This window comes from Parasteatoda tepidariorum, chromosome 10 (assembly GCF_982258835.1).
Source record: "Parasteatoda tepidariorum strain Cologne lab strain chromosome 10, Ptep-v5.0, whole genome shotgun sequence".
Taxonomy (NCBI): domain Eukaryota; kingdom Metazoa; phylum Arthropoda; class Arachnida; order Araneae; family Theridiidae; genus Parasteatoda; species Parasteatoda tepidariorum.
Genome location: NC_141764.1, coordinates 88189124 through 88208505, shown reverse-complemented (window position 1 = coordinate 88208505; position 19382 = coordinate 88189124). Strand labels below are relative to the sequence as shown.

The 19382-nt window shown below is 29.8% G+C and overlaps 1 protein-coding gene across 6 annotated transcripts in view; it reads right to left on the bottom strand.

Annotated features, from left to right (window-relative positions):
* The window catches only part of LOC107449899 (cell adhesion molecule Dscam1), a 268555-nt gene that overhangs the window by 121033 nt on the left and 128140 nt on the right, over window positions 1-19382 (bottom strand). For all 6 annotated transcript variants that reach the window (XR_015429738.1, XM_087153305.1, XM_087153308.1 and 3 more), the window contains exon 2: window positions 10373-10693. Coding sequence is in view for 5 of the 6 variants with exons in the window: in XM_087153305.1 (XP_087009431.1) it covers window positions 10373-10693 (321 nt within the window). In the remaining variant the exon portion in view is untranslated. The remainder of the gene's footprint in view (window positions 1-10372; window positions 10694-19382) is intronic.

Sequence of the window (19382 nt, the reverse complement as noted above, 5' to 3'; positions counted from 1 at the left end):
CATTGTCTCTGAACCAACGTAAAATTAATATAGATCTCAGAAAATTTTGAAATCTCTTATTTGTAAGAATTTGATAAAAGGGCATAGTCAGCTTATAAGTTTCCGTCGTTTCTGCTTTGGGGAAAAATCGATTGACCTCATTTTATCAGAACCTCTCATATATTAGAAGATATTTGAAGACTCTTGTGGTAAACTGTATCTTCCGGCGAAATACTGGAAAACTTTTCTCTCAGCTTTTGAGGGAAAATCATAATTTGCAACAGTTGATATTTATTATGAATAGAATATTTTAAGAATTTAAAGAAATTTTTTCTGATGAATATTAATATCTGTATTATTCTGCAAAAGGAAGTGCAATAATTTGTACTTAATTTGAGGCAAACTTAATGAAATTTGGTAATTTAATTCGTATCCTTAAGTTCCCGTATAGAATGTTGTTAGCCTTATTTAAAATTAAGTGCAAAATTATACCACTTTAGTGCTACTTGACACTAGAAAGACTGAAACTTAGTATATACTTATATTGCTCAAAAGTAGTCAAAATGACTGGATTGTGAAAGAATAACTACTGTGTAAAGAAATTTGCTTAAAATTAAATTTTAATATTTTTTATATTATTTCGAGTTATATAACAAGTTATTAGAAAATATTAACAATAAAAAAATTACATGTTGTACAAAAAGTCACAAAATTCTGAGAAATTGTGTCATTATATACATCAATGTTTTTGTAATTGAAATTAAAAAGCAGTCAAAATGACTTCCTTGGGCAATCTAGTGTTAATACAATTAAGTTATATAAGATAGTTTAATATAAAATATAGCGATATCTTGTGAAAGTATCTATTATGCCACACTATCAAAGATTGAAATGCATATTGTAAAAATTTAAAATTTATGGATTGTGTTGTACAGTGCGCGAAAAATATGGACCACCTTGAATAACCTTTGATCTAATGATCAGAACTTCACGCTCTAGGACTGAAACTTAATGGTTCGATGGGGTAATCTCAAATATGTTAATTGGTTAGTGCAGACTTAATACTTAGAGTTAACAAATGGAAATCAAAAATGAACTTTCTCTGAATAAAATTTTTTTTTTCCTTCGGATTTGGACACTTCAAGAAGAAGAAGATCACGTAAAACTAGTCATGTGACCTTTGACGGCAGCGCCAGTTTATAAACACAATGGAGTGCAAAAGTTGAAATAAGCTTCTCCACATAAGTTAGAATGTTAATTAACGTGAAGTTAATTAAATACTGCATCGTTTCGCACATCGTATTTGTTGAAATATAATTCTTTGTCGTCTACGTCTTTTACTTAACTTAGATTTATGATTTATTTATGTATTTTATTATAACCGTGAGATATATTTGTTTCTTGTACCTGGCAAACTTCGATGCATAATTAGTTTGTTTATGTTCTACATGGCTTAGTGTCTGTCTTTGTGTTAAGTAAAAAATATATAGTGAACGATTTGAAATCTTTCTAAAAGAATATTTACGAAAGAATATAGAATGTGCCACTGAAGAGAATTGATACTTGACTGTCTTGACTTTTTCGAAATAGAATGGAAAGAACAGTTGCCAACGTAAACAAATACCAAGTTTCAAGAACCAATCAGGATCGAGCTACCCATACTATGTCACTTGCACGAATTCCAGAGATTTTTAACAACTCCATTAAAATTATGATCGAATGCTTGAATTCATGAATAATTCTCACCAATCAGAACAGGCGTGCTAACGAGAAAATTGCGCTTCTAATACTTAAATGTACGTATGTTTGGTTTTTTGCTTCACTATGTAAAATATAGACCACATAGAACTACTAATTGCTTTTTTGAAAAAATTAACAGATAAATAGTTGGGGCCTTAACCAGTTGCTCAACCACCATGTGCACGTATACTTGCGACTCCTCGGTCGGCGTGGGTTTCTGTCACGAATTTTAATGTCGACTCATTTCCCTCAGATAGGGTCATATTCTAATATTAATCTATTATTTCTATCCTAATCTGACTGCAGACAAAATTATTTTCAAATTACCGAAAATTAAACCATGTACTATATGTACTAAAAACATGCCATGTACTAAGGGCGTATGCTTAGCCATACACTAAAGGCGTATACTAAGCCATACACTAAGCACAGATAGAAAAAAATCCTGCAAATGTTGCAAGCTCATGAACGCCTGACGGAAAGAGAAAAAGAGGGAGACTGAGACTAACATGGGAAAGACGCATTTAGGAAGGTCTTACAGGAGCAGTATTAACTGGATGGGCAGGAGCGCGTTTCCTGCCCAAAGACAGGAGTGTGTGGAGAAAAAGTCTCGAGTTCTTATATGCCAGTTCGGCACGAAGAAGATAAGTAAGTAAGCAAACGACTAAGATTTTTAAGAACTTGCGCATTCTTTTATTGTATAGTACTTTTCTAAAGCGAGAAAAAATTATTCTTATGTGTAAACTGTCAAAAAAATTCCGGGTGAATTTACTTTAAAACGTGCATGCACGCTGGGTGCATCATCCGTAAAATCCATTTTACCATACAATCCATTTTACCGTAAAGTCTATTTTTACTGTAAAAATTTTTAACCTAATTTTTCTGTATTATTTATTAAATTAATATGAATCAAAGATTTTATTAATATCATTCAGTGGTTCATTGATTTTATAGTAAATACTTCTGCATAAAAATTACAGTATATCAAATTATTTGTTCCTCAAAATTATAATTTGATCCGGAATTTTTTACAGTGAAGTATAACTAAATTAAACGTATTTGAATGCAACACACATCATACTCCAGTTTTTTTTTTATTTTGTTTATACATGAAAAAGCAAAATTATATCTAATATTTTGAAAACGTATAGCGCGTATAGTGCGATGATCACAAATTTTTTTTTTCAAATGTATAAAATTTGTGCATTTTAAAAATTAAAAGAGTTTGTTTAAGAAAACTGTTATTTTTTCAGTCAAATCAAACAGAAGCAAAAGTTTTTAATTGAAATTACACTGCAATATCATAAGTTTAAATTCTTAAATTTATTAAATATTTATTATTTACGAAATCTATGAAACAAACCATAAAAAAAACACTTTTAAGATTTATGAAGCAAGTAAGAATAGTTATCACATTAGATTTAAAAACTTAATCAAAAGCATTTAATGAGATAAAAGAATCACACTAAAAAGAATACTAAACTAAGTCTTTCAAAAATAACCCACATCTTTTAAATTTAATAAAATTCCAGTCATCTGTGGCTTTAACTTTATAAAGAAGGTTTTAAATATTAAAAGTTTATATATGACTTTTTACATACATACATTCTTTAATCCGATTTAAGGCACTTCTTTTCAAACTGTCAAAAAGATAAACAGCAGAGATTTAAATTTTTCCTTAACGCATGCATAATAAAAGAGTTTTAACATATTTTTCTCGATGAAAACTTTTTTTTTGCAAATTATTGTTAAGTAAAATCTTCAGCATTTGTATTCAGTCGCAGTGTATTAATAGAGTTATAGTAAATTTCTAAATCGCAGTTCTAGGAAAAAGGAAAATCAATTTGTTTTGTTCCTAAATTTCCTGAACTATATATATATATATATATATATATATATATATATATATATATATATATATATATATATATATATATATATATATATATATATATATATATATATATATATATATATACACACAACTTCAGTATTTGTAAGATCTTTGTTTGTTAGCATGCGATTAATAGAACTAATAAATATTACAGGTTTGGCATTTAATCCGCTATTATTTTCGTTGCTACTCTACCGAATTACATCCTTTTTCTTACAATCTTATCAGAACAAATATTAAGTACCATTTCACTATCGTCAATCTTTCAAATAATGGGGATTGCTAATTACTTCTTGGCAAATTTTTCTGTGTTAAAGTTTTTTTCTGGGTAACAGGGTAAGCTTACACCTCACGTCTTAAGGGTACTAGCTTTCTGCTAAACCTTCTTTTTTTTACAGCAAATGAGGGATGGCAGAAGAAAACTAAACCAGTACACTAAGACCATTTTTTTTAAACATTTGCTACATTTGAGAATGATGTTTCTGATTTTGGTAAAATTAGAAGGCAACTTTGAAGTATGGCATATCATCTGTGCATATTCAAGCTAATTTTTATCTCGAAAGAATTATCTAGGATTTTTTTTCTCGAAATCTTCAATAACTTCTCTTGATCCAGAAATTTAATTTTGCCATATTTCCTTCCAACAGTACTATTCAGTACTGTTACAGTACTGGTGAAATTTTTTTTCAGTGAGACTGGCACTATAATCTTATACCAAATGCACCATATACAAACCTTCGTTCAAACGATACTTTTGAATATATTGCTTTAAAAATAGATGTATACAAACGATATGAAAATTTAGACTTTGTTCTCGTTCTGACCTATGCCTTTATAGCTCCCCAAAAATCAAATTAGGCTGCATCTATTTTATTTTCCAATATCAATTGAATTTAATAAAATGAATGTAGCTTATTTTTTTCTTAATTTTCTTTCGCCTGGCGTGTCATGTTTTGCTTTTACTTGCGATATTCTGTTTCATCGTGATACGCGTTTGATTAATATGATAAGCATGATCTGCAGCAAAAGTCAAGTTTCTGTTTAAATTTTAAATGTTTTATACTGTTAATACTATCAATAATGTATTGACAATTATGTTGAAATAAAGCATACCTGAAAAACTAAACAAATCTAGGCAAAAGTCTTAGAATGTCTAAACATATTCTCTTAGAATGTCTAAAGATGTATCCTTTTAGAAAAGTCCCTCTTTGAATGAGTCCTTAGAACAAGTCCTTTTAGAATGTCTGAACATGCATCCTCACGCACCTCAATGAAAGTCCAAACAAATGCATCCTCACGCACCACTTAGTTATTCACTCAAATGCTGATGATTAAATACCACCCCAGTAAGTACAGTAAGTAGTTAATTAGTCCTCTTAAAATGTCTAAACATGTATCCTCACGCACCTCAATGAAAGTCTAAACAAATGTATCCTCACGCACCACTTAGTTATTCACTCAAATGCTGATGATTAAATACAACCCCAGAAAGTACAGTAAGTTAATTAGTCCTCTTAAAATGTCTAAACATGTATCCTCACGCACCTTAATGAAAGTCTAAACAAATGTATCCTCACGCACCTTAATGAAAGTCTAAACAAATGTATCCTCACGCACCACTTAGTTATTCACTCAAATGCTGATGATTAAATACAGCCCCAGTAAGTACAGTAAGTAGTTAATTACTCCTCTTAAAATGTCTAAACATGTATCCTCACGCACCTCAATGAAGGTCTAAAAAATGTATCCTCACGCACCACTTAGTTATTCGTTCAAATGCTGATGATTAAATACAACCCAAGTAAGTACAGTAAGAAGTTAATTAGTTAATTGAATGATAAAAGCTCTGAATTATATTCTATAACAATTATTTATCGATGCACCAAACATTTCTTAAAAGACTCTTGCAATATTTTTTTCTTCTAAAAGTATTAAGGGTATTTTAATTAGATGAGTAAACTTCACAAAGATACGGGGAGCTAAAACCTATTTTTCAGTTTTAATTATAACTTTATGTTGTTTGGATTAAAAAGTGAGTTCTATGATTTTATTTTCAAGAAATTTTGAATACTGTAATAAACAAAAATCTCTTGATATTTCTCAAATGCATATTCATGCAACTTTTATTTACTAAGATACGTTGATGATAAATTTCATCTTCTCTGCAACAATTAATCAGTATCACAAGCTGGAAACGATTCTATAATAACATTATGTCGGTGAACCTCTTCACTCTGCTTAGAATTCTTCCGATTGGAGCATTAAAGATACACATAATCTTTCTAACTTATCCATAAATAAGAAGTACCCACAAGCAACCATGACAGCAGCGGTTGGGGTTATCGACTAGGATTTATGAATGCTCTTCCTGGGACTGCTGCACGGTGAATATTGGACATTTGTCATTCCTGTTGAAAGCCTGTCAGATTCAATCACCATTGGCGATTGGTCCCCTGTTTATTTCAACACACTAAACGCTTTGTTGGATTTGCAGTTTACGATCTTTGGTGGTTATTGTTTTGAGATATTACGCAGAGTGCTCCTTCATGAAAATGTTTGTTGATATACAGAAAGGATTTATTATAAGATCTTGAAAGTTACTAAGCTTTTAGAGGTTCTCTGAATTGAACTAGCCCTTATATTAGTAAAGCACTCAATATGATTGAAGTACGTAAGCTACCCGTGTTTTATTTTAATAGGACGAAATTGTTTTATTTAAATCTCGTTGAAGAAGGAATTTTACATCCTCATAGGATATAAAATTCGTTTCTCAAAGAGATAATAGTAAACGAGCATAATTTTAAATAATCGTTTCAAATTTGAATCACTATCAATAGTTTGGCTGAAAACAAATCTTACCATTGAGTCTCATTTCTCTTTAAAATAATATTTTCTTATTAAATTTACCATGCCATTAAACCAAAAATTTTCCAAACCGAAATCTTAACCAAAAATCTTTGAGGTCGCTGCAATTTTCAATAATATTATGGTACAGCATGAAGAGCTGAATTTCAAATTCGCTCTTTCTGCACCAGTATAAATTATAATAAAGAATTTTAAAAAAAATAAGGTGGACAATAATTGATATCAAGTTTACTACACCATTTGACCAAAAATTTAGTAGCATGTCAAGGTGATTGAAATAGGATCTTTTTAAGGTAGGAGCAAATTTTAACGATGCATTATGGTTCAGCACTTTAAACAAACTAAATCTAAAAATTGAAAAAAAAACAAGGTGAGCATTATTTATCAAACTAAATGCACCCATTTTAAAAAAATGGCTTAAGTTTGCATCGCAGCATAGATATTAAAACTACTCTGTTGTTCAAGTTTCGTTAACACTTAATAATACCTGCTGTTGAAAATTGTTTCATTATGTTTGTTGAAAATGGCTCAATTTAGCATAATGAAGCAAAATTACATATCATTACGTGATAATGGACTTCATTATTTTAACAATGGTGACAATGCATTAAAAATATTCATTCCATTCAATATAAAGTTCAATTTTATATTTCTCTCACGTTTTTAACTATTTCCAAAGGTAAATTATTCAATCTAAAGCATAATTTTGAGCAATCAAATACTATTAGCTGAACAAACATAAAGAAAATTATAACTTTTAGACTTCTTTATTGTTTCTATACTGATAAGCTTCAATTGTAAGCCTCAAAATATTGCATTGTTGATTCACGTCACACAATTACACTTAACAGTTTTTCCGACAAAACCATGTACATAAAATCATTTTATTTCGTGATGCCGATAAGAAAAAGTTTTTATCTGCAAACATTTTTTTACGTGAGTTGATAAAAAAACATTTTTTTGACTAAAGTGATACATCTAAAGACAGGTGGTTTGCTTTTGTGCCCATTAACAATGATGCCACGCCCCGTGATTTTTAGCGAATCATTAGTCAACGGGAGAGTGAGGTGAAAGCGGCAACTGTTTTCACATAGTAGCAAAGCAGAATGGAAGTGTGAAGTCTATTAGTGTCAAGATTTACGTCAGGTTAGGAAGCAGTCGTCTTTGACGATAGGTGAATAGAATACTAAAGTTAGTTTTTACAACAGTTTTGGTTTTTATTGCTCATGAAAATGAGCTGTTATGTACTTTTGATTGCTTTAGTATGATCATGATATGATTCATTCAGAAATTTCGTGATACATATTTTTATAAGTTGCTAATAAATTCAAAAGGATTCTTTTTTCTTACCTTAAATTATATACTTAGTATGAATATGTTAATTTAATAAAGAATTTTTAAAAAAAAATGTATTTCAGATTATTAATTTGTTACCAATTTCAATAAGCAATAATTTGTTACCAATATGTTCAATAAACAATGACTTTAATTTAGTAAGATTGTATAAAAAAGTATTTATTGAGTTCAAAAATAAAACATTGTATAACGTTATATTAAAAAATATGTAAAATTTTTTTAAATTTTTATACTTTATTTAAAGTTATTATGTTTGTTAAAGATAAACCTTTAGTTACAAATGTAGTTATGCAATAAAAGTGTACAATTATTTTCGAGTCTAAACATCAAATTAAGAATCGCAAAGCAACCGTGGAGTTAAATTTACTAATTAATTAAAGAATGAACTAACATTTATTATTAATATTTTCAAGACTTATAATCAAATAATTACTCAGATGATTACTTCTTAATTATTATTTTATCATTTATGCAATTTAATCATTGCTTTAACGTGGATGCTTACCAAGGTTTGTTGATGGTGCAGATTATTAAATTTGCATTCATTACCAGACGAAATACTTTATGAGTGTAACGATTCTTACAGCTTTCAGTACAGACTTGTAGAAACTAAATAATTCTCATGGTTTAGGCATTTCCCGTCTTGATTAATAAATTTTACATAGTGATTAATTAACTCTAAATAGAGCTACGTAGTTTGAAAAGTTTGTGTAACAAACGAATTCTACACCTACAAATAATTATTTGAGTTATAAGAAATTATATGAAATTTTTCTAAGAAGCGCTATTAAAAATACATAGTGAAAATTTTATTTCGTTTAAGAATATTCGTAAAGAAACTTTTTTATGTCATTGCTTTTATGAAAAACTACTTACACAGCTCCTGCAGTGGATGTTAATTTATTTAGAATATTATCTTTGCTCTCTAATACTGAACTAATGGTTCAACATATAAAACAGGTCCTGATACTGATGCACAATAAATAAAACATCAGAGTATATACTTAGTAGCTAAACTGCGAGTTTTTATTGGCTCTTAATAAACAAAGATGATCTTCATCTATGATCTTGTTGAAAATGATGTAAAAGATGATTAACATAATACAAATTAATTAAACTATCATGGAAGTGTTATCAATATCATGTTGCTTCAACTTCGACAAATAAAAATAAATTTTTAAACGAATTATTCCACAGTCACTTATAGTGAGCTAAAATATATTTAAACAAAAATGTGTTGGTTTTGTAAGAGATGTTAGAAATTGTAATTATTATGTTCGTTCTCTGCTTTGTTCAAATGCACTTGCTTTCTTGCGCAGTTGAAAAAAGTAATTTCGAAGTTTTAGCTAAGGACTTAAAGTTGACTTCGCTCTCATACGGAGCATAAAATATGAAAAAAGGGAGGCCCCTTGCAACGATACTAGACGGAGCAATAACGATACATCAAACTTGTCGGCAGTTGAATTCCTTATCATTCTCTCTCAAATAGATAAAATCGGATTCTATTTTGAAAATCAAAAATAGAATCCCTGCATGGTATTAATTCCATTTCTAAAATTTTTTTTTCTTAAATGGAAATGAATTATAATCAAGCACAACTGTTCTAAAATAACACTTGAGTAACTGAGATTTTTAATATGAATCTGATATTAATTAATGATATTAGTTAAATACGTAAGAAGTGTCAATAGAAACTCAATCAATTGAATCCCAAGTCAATTGATTTCTATTATAATTTCACTAACTTTCTCTTGACTCAAAAAAGGAATTCCTAAACAACAATGGTTCGATTCTGTAGAATCAGACTTAGTAAAGAGTTAGCAGTTCAGGTCAAAAAATGAGTTGTCCCTGAGGAATCTTCCACAAAAGGCTTTAGCCCACCCTAGGCTGTCAAGCCAAGTAAGATGATGATGATGATTCAAATATTATATTCATGATCATATCGGTTATAATATTTCTTTACTCTTTTGGGCACTAAAACATAAATACATTAAGATTTGCACCAGGTCTATTGGATAATTATACAATTATAAAATATTACTAAATTTATTGAAATATATACTCTGTCAATAAAACTAGTTCAGCCGAGAACTTAATGTATAGATGATTCCAATTTATAAACTATAATACTCTAATTACTTTGTGATGAATAAATAAAATGAATTTAATTTTTTAATATGTATATGAGTAATATGATACATTTGAAAGCTGTAAGAAATTTGAAAGTGAAGATGTAAGTACAGAATGCCGACTCGTCAAAGAGAAATTTTCAAATATTATTATTAAATACATTTGTGTGCGTATATATAGATATGCTTAAAAACAGAATCTTTAAAACCCAATCATGGCCTCTTGTTGAGAATCAGGGGCACTTTAACTAGCATCTCCGAGTACCAAGATCATGTATTTTTCGTGCATAGTCACAATTACTATTCACATGAATAGAAATAGCTGTTTGGTTTTTAAAATTTTTTTAGAAACAATAAAGAACTATGTAGTGTTGACCATTTTTAATAGCAGTTATAAAATGGTGCTTACCTGCTCTAATTCGAATATCCCTACTGCTAATTTTCCCAACAAGATTTGATGCTATGCATCTGTATGTGGAAGCATGGACATCTTGTCTGTAGCTTTCGGCCAAAAAGGGCAAGAAAAGTAGAGTTCCATTGGCCAAGGCAAGTCGAATGCCAGGCAAATCCTGAACAGGAGTCCCATCAGCTAAAACCCACGTAATGCTGGGTCTTGGATTCCCAATAGCAGCGCAATGGACGGACTCACCCGAAGTGTTGAGAAATATTACTTTGTTAGGTGGCTCTATTGTGAATGTAGGTGCTCTGTGCTCGGTGAAAGATGCTGCACCTAAAATTAAGCAAAAAATAAATCAGCTTTTTCTTTAAATTGAATAACAATAAAATAAATATACATTGTTATACACTACTCTATCAATAAGTATTTGGACACCTATGCAAATGACTGTATCTGCGGTCCTGAGATATGTCACGCCCTCCTCCGGTATATATCGTGTAGGGAACAACAACGGCATTAGTCTCATGCAAGATGCCTACTGCACTATTTTGGATGACAATGTGCTTCTTACTTTGTGGCAGTTTTACTGGGTGGACCCCTGTTACTTCTAGGATGACAATGCCAGCTGTCTTGTTGCAAGGGTCACCAAGGCTTGGTATGGTACCAATGGGGTTAATCGAATGGACTGGCCTGCCCATACCTGAACCCTATCGAGAACCTCTGGGACGAGTTGGATCTACGAATTAAGGGTTGTACTACCCCTCCAAAATCGGTGAATTGAACTTACATGTCTTCTCCACGCCGAGTAGAAGAAAATACCCCTAGCCGTCACACAAGGACTTGTGGAAAGTATGCCCCGGAGGGTTCACACTGTAATTGCCTCTCACGGAGGCTCTACCAATTATTATGAATAAAGTTTTTTTTTCTTTCCAATCACACGTGTCCAAATACTTATTGGTAGATAGTGTAAAGCTATATTACTTATATTAATGAGATGAAAATGAAAATACATGTAGTGACGAAAAAAATAACTGTAAAATCAATCTTAATAATGTCATGTGAGTCAATGAATAAAAAAATTGTAAAAAATTAATACTCGATTATCACGAAACTTTCTTCGTTTTTGACGAAACCGTTTTCCGGTACATGCTCCGAGCAAACCTTTCACCAAATGGACGAAATAACTAAAACCCTACAATTGGGTCAGCTGTTCAACGACGATTATTAAATAAAATAACAAATCATGCCATTAGTTACAAAATTGTACGCCTTAACCTCCCCTGGTCCACAACAGGCTGTTGTGGAAATGCTTTACTTTACTACAATTGGCATCTAAATTTAATGTAATTCTTTAGTCGGTGAAAGTTGCCTTATTACTGTTATTTATATTATTTTATGTGCATTTTCGTTTTTTAATGTCTGTATATTAGATTTTAAACACTTCCTACGTATTTTCTCCACACATTTGATATACTTTAAATGCATATGCACGTGAAAAAAAAATTAAAATAAAGAGTTTATGTTGCTACTAGCGCAATTTCTGCATAGTTGCTCTCATTCATGCAATTTCATTTATAAATTGTTCCCATTTATTTCTCTGAAAATCTCATAACCCTAAAACATTTTTTTAAACCTCATCGTAAAATTAAATTAGAGTTTCATATTTCACTCTGTCTTTTTAATAGAAACCTTTTAAAATCATAACTCTTTTTCATTTAAAAAAAAGAATATGAAAGGTATTCGTAAAAAATTAAATTTCTTTTTATTTAGGAGGTTGTTCCTTCACTTAAAAAATTAACAGCATTTTTGTTACTGTTCTTTTTTCATAAGAATCACGTAAATTAAATTTCACGTAAACCACAAGGGAATGTAGCTGCAGTTTGCTGGAGGTAAAAACATAAATAAAAGAGAAAGGCATTCTTCTATTAGAAAAATTCAGATTATTTTTTGCTTTCAGCTATAACAGCGAGAAATAATTAGACTCATTATTTTAAAACAAAACATAGCCTGTTTGTATTAATATGATTTTTATCATAAATTTTTATTTCATCATAATTGTAGCATAAGAAAATCTGAAATGATTCATTAAATACTTGTCCACGCGTTAAAAGAAAAATTGAAAAAATATCAACAATGCTATCTATAAAATTTGTGTTAAATCAATCAATCAGTTTCACAGAAATCCCATTTCTAATTACCATGATATACTTTGCGGTCTGTTTTTAATAATGTCACACTGTGAGTTACCGCAACTTTTCTTTACTTTTATATAATTGGTTTTTGATTTATTTAGATTTATTTTCCTTTATTTGAAAATCACCAAAAATGAGAGAGGCCCCCGATTTTTAGCTATTACCTTAGTCAAAATTCACGTCATGTTTTCATGTAATGATATTAAAAAATAATGCTCAATACAGGTCAAGGATAACCGAATTGTCAACTATGTAAATTATAATTCTGAGAATGAGAATTAGCACCCGAAAAATTTAAAAGAATTGATAGTTCAACTCCAACGGTACATTGACATTACACGAAGAAAAAAATCAAGTAAAATAACGGTACTGTGCGGTAATAACATTTTTTGTAAAAAAATATAATTCTGATAAATAAAAGCAAAATATATGGCATTTAAATTATTCATTTGGTAATTTTTCCGTTCATATAATCATGGTTTACCAGAAATTCTGGTGTTCAAAATTATAATGAAAAGTACATTTAAACGAATAAATTTTTTCTATGCCATTTTCTAAGGTATCATGATAAAATTACAAATTTTTACCAAATTTAATCGCATATTATAAAAATATATTTTGTTTTTAAATTTACCAAATCATTACCAAAAGGCTTTGGTAAATTTACCGAGCTTTTAGGAGTTTCCATACAGTAAAACCTCACCATATTCTAATAGTTTTGACCATAGTTTTTTTAGTGTATTGATAATACCTAAAGTATTATAAGAATTCTAAATCAAACTCTTGAAGTTCATCCTGTATCAAGATGAATAAAATGGTTTCGAACATTCAGTACTTTTATCTTACCTAGTACATAAAACAGTACGTCTCATTCCTCCCCTGATATGAGATCAGTACAATTTTGTCGTTACAGGTCATCTGAAAACGTGCAGGGGAAAAGGGGGAGAGTGTAGATTTCCCTAGTGGCTCACGCAATCAGGAAATCACGTTCACGACTATCTCTTCGACAGGAAATGAAATACGAGAAAAGAGGAGAATTTTATAGAAATAAAAAGAAGAATACTTGGAATGATCTTTTAGAGAAATGAAAACCAGGAAATGTCGCAGAGATAAGGCTCAACTATCCCGAACATGAAATTCACTTCCCTCCCTCAAAGGAACAAGTAAAATACTGAAATATTGTTCTGAGTAAAATAGATGCCATAAATTAATTTTAATTGAAATAAAGAATAAATTTGGGCATGTCATTAATTATGTTTTAGATTGAAGTGCACTTTATTGTCTAATAGGAGTTAAGTATTTTATTCATTATAAAATTTCGGTGGAATTTTTTTTTAAAAATAACTTACAAGGTTAAAAAGACGTGTTAAATTATTGATTATTATTGATCGATCGTTTTATTAATCGAATTTAATTTTAGTTCGCAGTAACGTCACACAAGAGCTAAACTGTAGCCCATTAATGTAGCACTAGTGAAAAGCAACTAATTAAGCAGAACTAACCATTCGAATAAATTTTTAACGATTTAGAAATAAAGGAAATACTTTTAAAAATATATTTCCATGTAGTATTGCATTAAATAAAACGCCTGAGGCATTTTAATAAAATTATTATAAATCGAATTGCATTTTATTATATCTGATTAAAAGTTTAGTAGTACTAATAAGAGTAAAATTGATGCTTTTTTTCCTTGACTTGCTTAACAAGTATAAGATGTGTGGAAAAAGATCGTGTTTTTTAGACTAAAGCTATTTTCGATTCACGTACAGTTTCATCAATTTTGAAATAAATTAATGTATGTTTATATTTCCAAGCTTACTCAAAACCTTCATTCCAATTTCGCAGTTCCAATTAACAATCTCCCACAGTGCACTACAATGAGATTTTAAGTTAAGAAACATTTTGGTCATAGATTTGAGAGCTCGTGCTACGTCACAAATCTCGTGATTTCGTGACGAAATTATTCTCAAAATTAATGAAATGTAGCTCAAGGTTTGCTGAATAATCAAATGTAAGAGTTTTATTTCTGACAGGATATCATCAAAATGGATTTTGCAGGTGATGCAAACAAAGTGCTGGTACTTAATACCGTAATTTGTTTCGGAACTTTTATAGTGCACAACCTTATTTATTTTATTCATTCAAGTCTTCAATCACACAAAACATAAATTAAATACAAATAAGCAAAATCCATTTTATCGAAAAATGTAACGGAACAAGAAAATCTAATATAACGTAATTTTTACTGTAATGAATACTGTGAAATCACTTAGTCACTTTAGACAAATTAATATTTCTGTAAAAATTACGGTATACTATTTTAAGGTAAAAATCACGGTATGATATTTTAAAGTAAAAATGGATTTTACTGTAAATTAGATTCTACTGGTGATGAACTCAAAAAGCCGGCATTTTACACCGTAATTTGATCCAAAATTTCTTACTGCTTTATAACATTCTTTATTTTATTCCTTCAAATGTTTAATCACGCAAACCATAAAATAAATAGAAGTCCTTAAAGCAAATTATAATTAAAGTCAATCCGTGAAAACCACACATCACACTCGAGGAAAGACAAACTCCAAATTAATCTTATAATTTTCTTTGAACTCAGAGAAAACATTTTCACGTTATTCAGCCTAAAACAACAACAACAACAACCGGATAGAATTGAAAACCAAGTTTTCGAGTTTCCCTTTAGCATTCGTAATATTGATTGAGTTAATTAATGAGAATTACTTGAAGAGCATTCAAAGACTGAATTCAAAGAGGCGATGCAGGTGATTTGAATGGCAATAAATCTCTCCCTGGATTCATTATTCATGTCTCATTAGACTGAGTTCCTTGCTTTCTTGTTCGTAAAGGGTGGTTCAAGTGATTTAATCTGTCTTAAAATAGAATCTTCGATTAAAACCAAAGATATCATTTTCTAAATTTGAATGATTTATTATCATAATTAATTTCCCGCTATTAGATTAGCAGATTTAATGAAATCAAAAGCTTTGAAATTCGTAATGAGAGTGCTGTCTGAAGTAGAAAATCTACTGTATTTTTTTTAGGAAAATAATTATCATAATTGACTGTTGCATATTTATTAAAATTGCGCGTAACAAGAAAATACTGCAACAAGAGTTGATTTAATATTGAAGCTTAAAGTTAAAAATGGAGAGAATGTTACCTGAATTATAATGGTTAGAATTGGAACTTTGATTGAGTTTGCAATTTAGATTCCATTTTTTTAAAAATTTTAACATCCCGCAAGACATTAAACGTTTTAGCTTAACGTTTTAAATTAATTACAAGAGGATATTTTGTTTTACCGGAATCAATATTTTGCGTTTTTCTTGGGTTGTTAATTGAATTGGATAAATGGAATGTGAAATTGGAATGTGAAATTAAAATGGAATGTGAAATTGAAAAATGAACATTTTTGATGCCTTCATTTTTTTTTTTTTGGTTTTTTTTTTGCTTCCAGCAGAGATTTTAAAACCACAGAACCTGCTCGTGACATTTGTGCAATGCAGGAAAAAGGTGCTCTAGTTGAAAAAATCGCTCCTAATAGATATTCGAATTTTAAAAATGGAAGTTTCGCCCTGAATGACTCTTCTCTTTCTGCCCTTCTACTTAAGTTTGGTAAAGATTACTTACACCAAATTTTGCATGAAAATTCACTTCAAGCGACAAGAAAACTGGCTGATACACTTGAGTGCTTCCATACTTTAAACTTTTAAAGTAAAAAACAATCTCTGGAATCCAATGCCCAAAGATTATTATGCAACATCTATTCAATATTCTTAAAATGTGATTAAAATTTATGATTTTTACTCTAATTTTGATATTACACTTGTTATTATAAAAGTAATCATTGTTCGATAGCTTAACACATAATACACACCAAATCTATCTATTAAAGATTCATTTTTCTTAAAAATATTACACTATAATAATAATTTTAGAAATATATTCATCATTACGTAAGATATCAAAATACCAATGCACCGTTTTTTAATTAAATGGTGAAAGGAAATGCCATCAGTTCATTTTTAAAATTGATGTGACTCAAATTTATAGAGCTGCTTTAGAAAATAAACTCAAATAAAAACTAGTTATGTTATTGATCTGAAATCCACAAACGGAACGAAACCTGAAATCCTTAATCCGAGAATCCTTAAATCCATAACCGGGACAAATAGATAAATTTAAAAACTAAAATTATTTCCTGTGAAACAAATATGTGCATTATACAAAAACAATATTCTTCATTTGTTTTTTTAATTTATTGCAAAGTTATCTTTACATCAATGAAACGTCAGATTTAATACACAAATCAAACTCCTCTGCACACGGAGTTTCGATTTAGGCCTTTATCAAAGAGAATTGCTACATCAGCCGTTAACACCCGTTTTATGATTTATGATATGATTTAATGTTTAATAAAGGTGGCCTTTTCCACGCCAAACAAGTTTATGGTTACATCATCTGCTGCGTGTGCGCCCTAAATAATTCTCGGCCTAACTCAGTTACATCATGCGCATTTTGTTGAGATTGTTATTTCAATGTTTTGAATACTATGACTTTTAGCACTTCAAAACTTTTCGTTGTAATTATGGAAAAATTGTATGCAGTAGTTACATACCCTAAGATATGCATGGGCAAATTGAAAATTGCTTGCTTGAAATATTCTATGGATTAGAATATTTTAATTTTGAAGTAAATTTTCCAGTTTTAAAAGCTGCTTCTTTTTAATAGCTTCTTTTATTTCAAGTAAAACATTACGCCTTATAAAAAATTCCATTGAGTTTTGTGATATTCTTTGAAAAAAGAAATTAAAAACTTTTTGTAAATCTAGTTTTATAATAATAAATACATTTGATTTAATTTTTTGTTTTTAATAATTTGACGCTTCGAGTGAAATTTAATGACTGTAAAAAAACATTTTTTTTATATGCGAAGTTAAATAATTGCAATAAAATTATTTTCAATTATCTAGCTAGAGGAATTTAATAATGTGACATAACAAAAGCTGTGCCGACCGGCCTGTGTAGGGGGCAAGGAACTGTCCTTGCATCAGAAGGGTCCTGGCTTCGAATCCCGGGCAAGGCATGGATGTTTCTTTCTCTCTCTCTCTCTCTGTGTTCGATGTCTTTTCTCCTTTGTGTGTGAATGTGACCCACCCTATAAACGGGTTGTGGTTGTGTGAATGGCGTGGCAGAAGTCGAATTCGTGGCCATAGATGGCGCTACTGAAAAACAGGAACAATCGCACCCCCACTCTCTAAACAGGCATACGACAAGGAAAAAAAAGCTGTTCAAAGTGAATTAATATTGTAAATACCAAACAATAAGGAAATATTAAACTATATTTTTCATACCTACCCAGCAAAAACATAAGTTCTGGCCATCTTCGAAATTACTGACGGTACTGATTGAAAAGTGAAGGTGCAAATTACTGTCAGCTGGGTTGATTGCTGGGGCACCCTATGAACTTTTGCCAACATTGTAGGAAGTGTTGGGCCTGTACATTACAAACAGCCGCATCCCGTCAGTCTGAATCTACCCAATGGGCCACCAAGTTAAAGTTGTCTGCTGCCGCCAGTGAAGCGGTCGAGCGAGTAACGACTGTAACTGTGAATTTATTGTTTAGAAAAAGAAGCACGTTGGATTCTTATAATTTTCAAAAAAGGTAAGGTTTTATTTTTTTCTATTACATTGAAGTTATTATTTTAATCATTTTTGATTTACTATTGTTCAAATATGTTTACGACGTGCAGATTTCGGTTTACAAAGAACCGCGTTTGAAGTGCTGTTTTGGCGCTATGTTTTAGATTGGCAATCATCTTTATTCAATTAATACATCATAATTAACACCTTTCTAAGATAGAATAATAAAAAATATTAAATTTAATTCAATGAAAATGTACAGACAAATGTTTTATCAACACCAAGATCGCCGCCAAATTTTTAGCGACAATCGAGCAGTAGCACGCCAAAAACAAATATAAATTCTGTTGTATGATGACTCTTTAAGTGCAATTCATAATATGTTGTAGCATATGGTATAAATCAGGTTTATCTAAGTATATTATGAAAATAGGTTTGTATAATAATCAAGAATTTTCATTAAAACTTATTTCTTTATGTTAAATAATATTTAGATTTTAGTTAACTAATTGCTGTTAGTAATATTAAAAATTGTTTCTGTTATATGTATTTCATTTTAATGAAATTTTTGAGCTAAATTCAAGTGTAAAAATAGGTAAAGGTTTAATAATTTATACTAAATAGTTTAAATTAAGATGAAAAATTTATTTGTACATGTTAATATAAATAATTGCGAAGAATCGTGCTGTGAATTCTTAAACAACCTAAAAAAAATATAGATTATGGAAAGTTTTTTAGCACGCAGTTGCTCATACTTAAGTATATTGGCTAACCCCACTTATACAAAAAAAAAATATTACAAAATTCTTTTATATTTTGAAATCAATGTTAAGTTACTTCATAATTTTTGTTAAGAGTTAAGTGAATAATGTTTTTATTGTGAATTTCAAGTTAATATTCATATAAAATAATGCCCGATTTTTATAGGGATTACAAAAATATATAAAAGTTCAATACAATATGAAAACAAAATTCATACTCAATAAAAATAACAAACAACTCTTTTTCTATTAGTTTTAAAAATGTTAGAAAACCTGTTAACGCTCTCCATGAATTTCTATAGGTTTTCTTATTTCTTGCTGTGTTTATTATTATTTTAATGAACTCGCACTCGTATTGGTAACATGCGATCAAAATTTCTACTTTTCGACTAGTTAGAGTACTAAAATC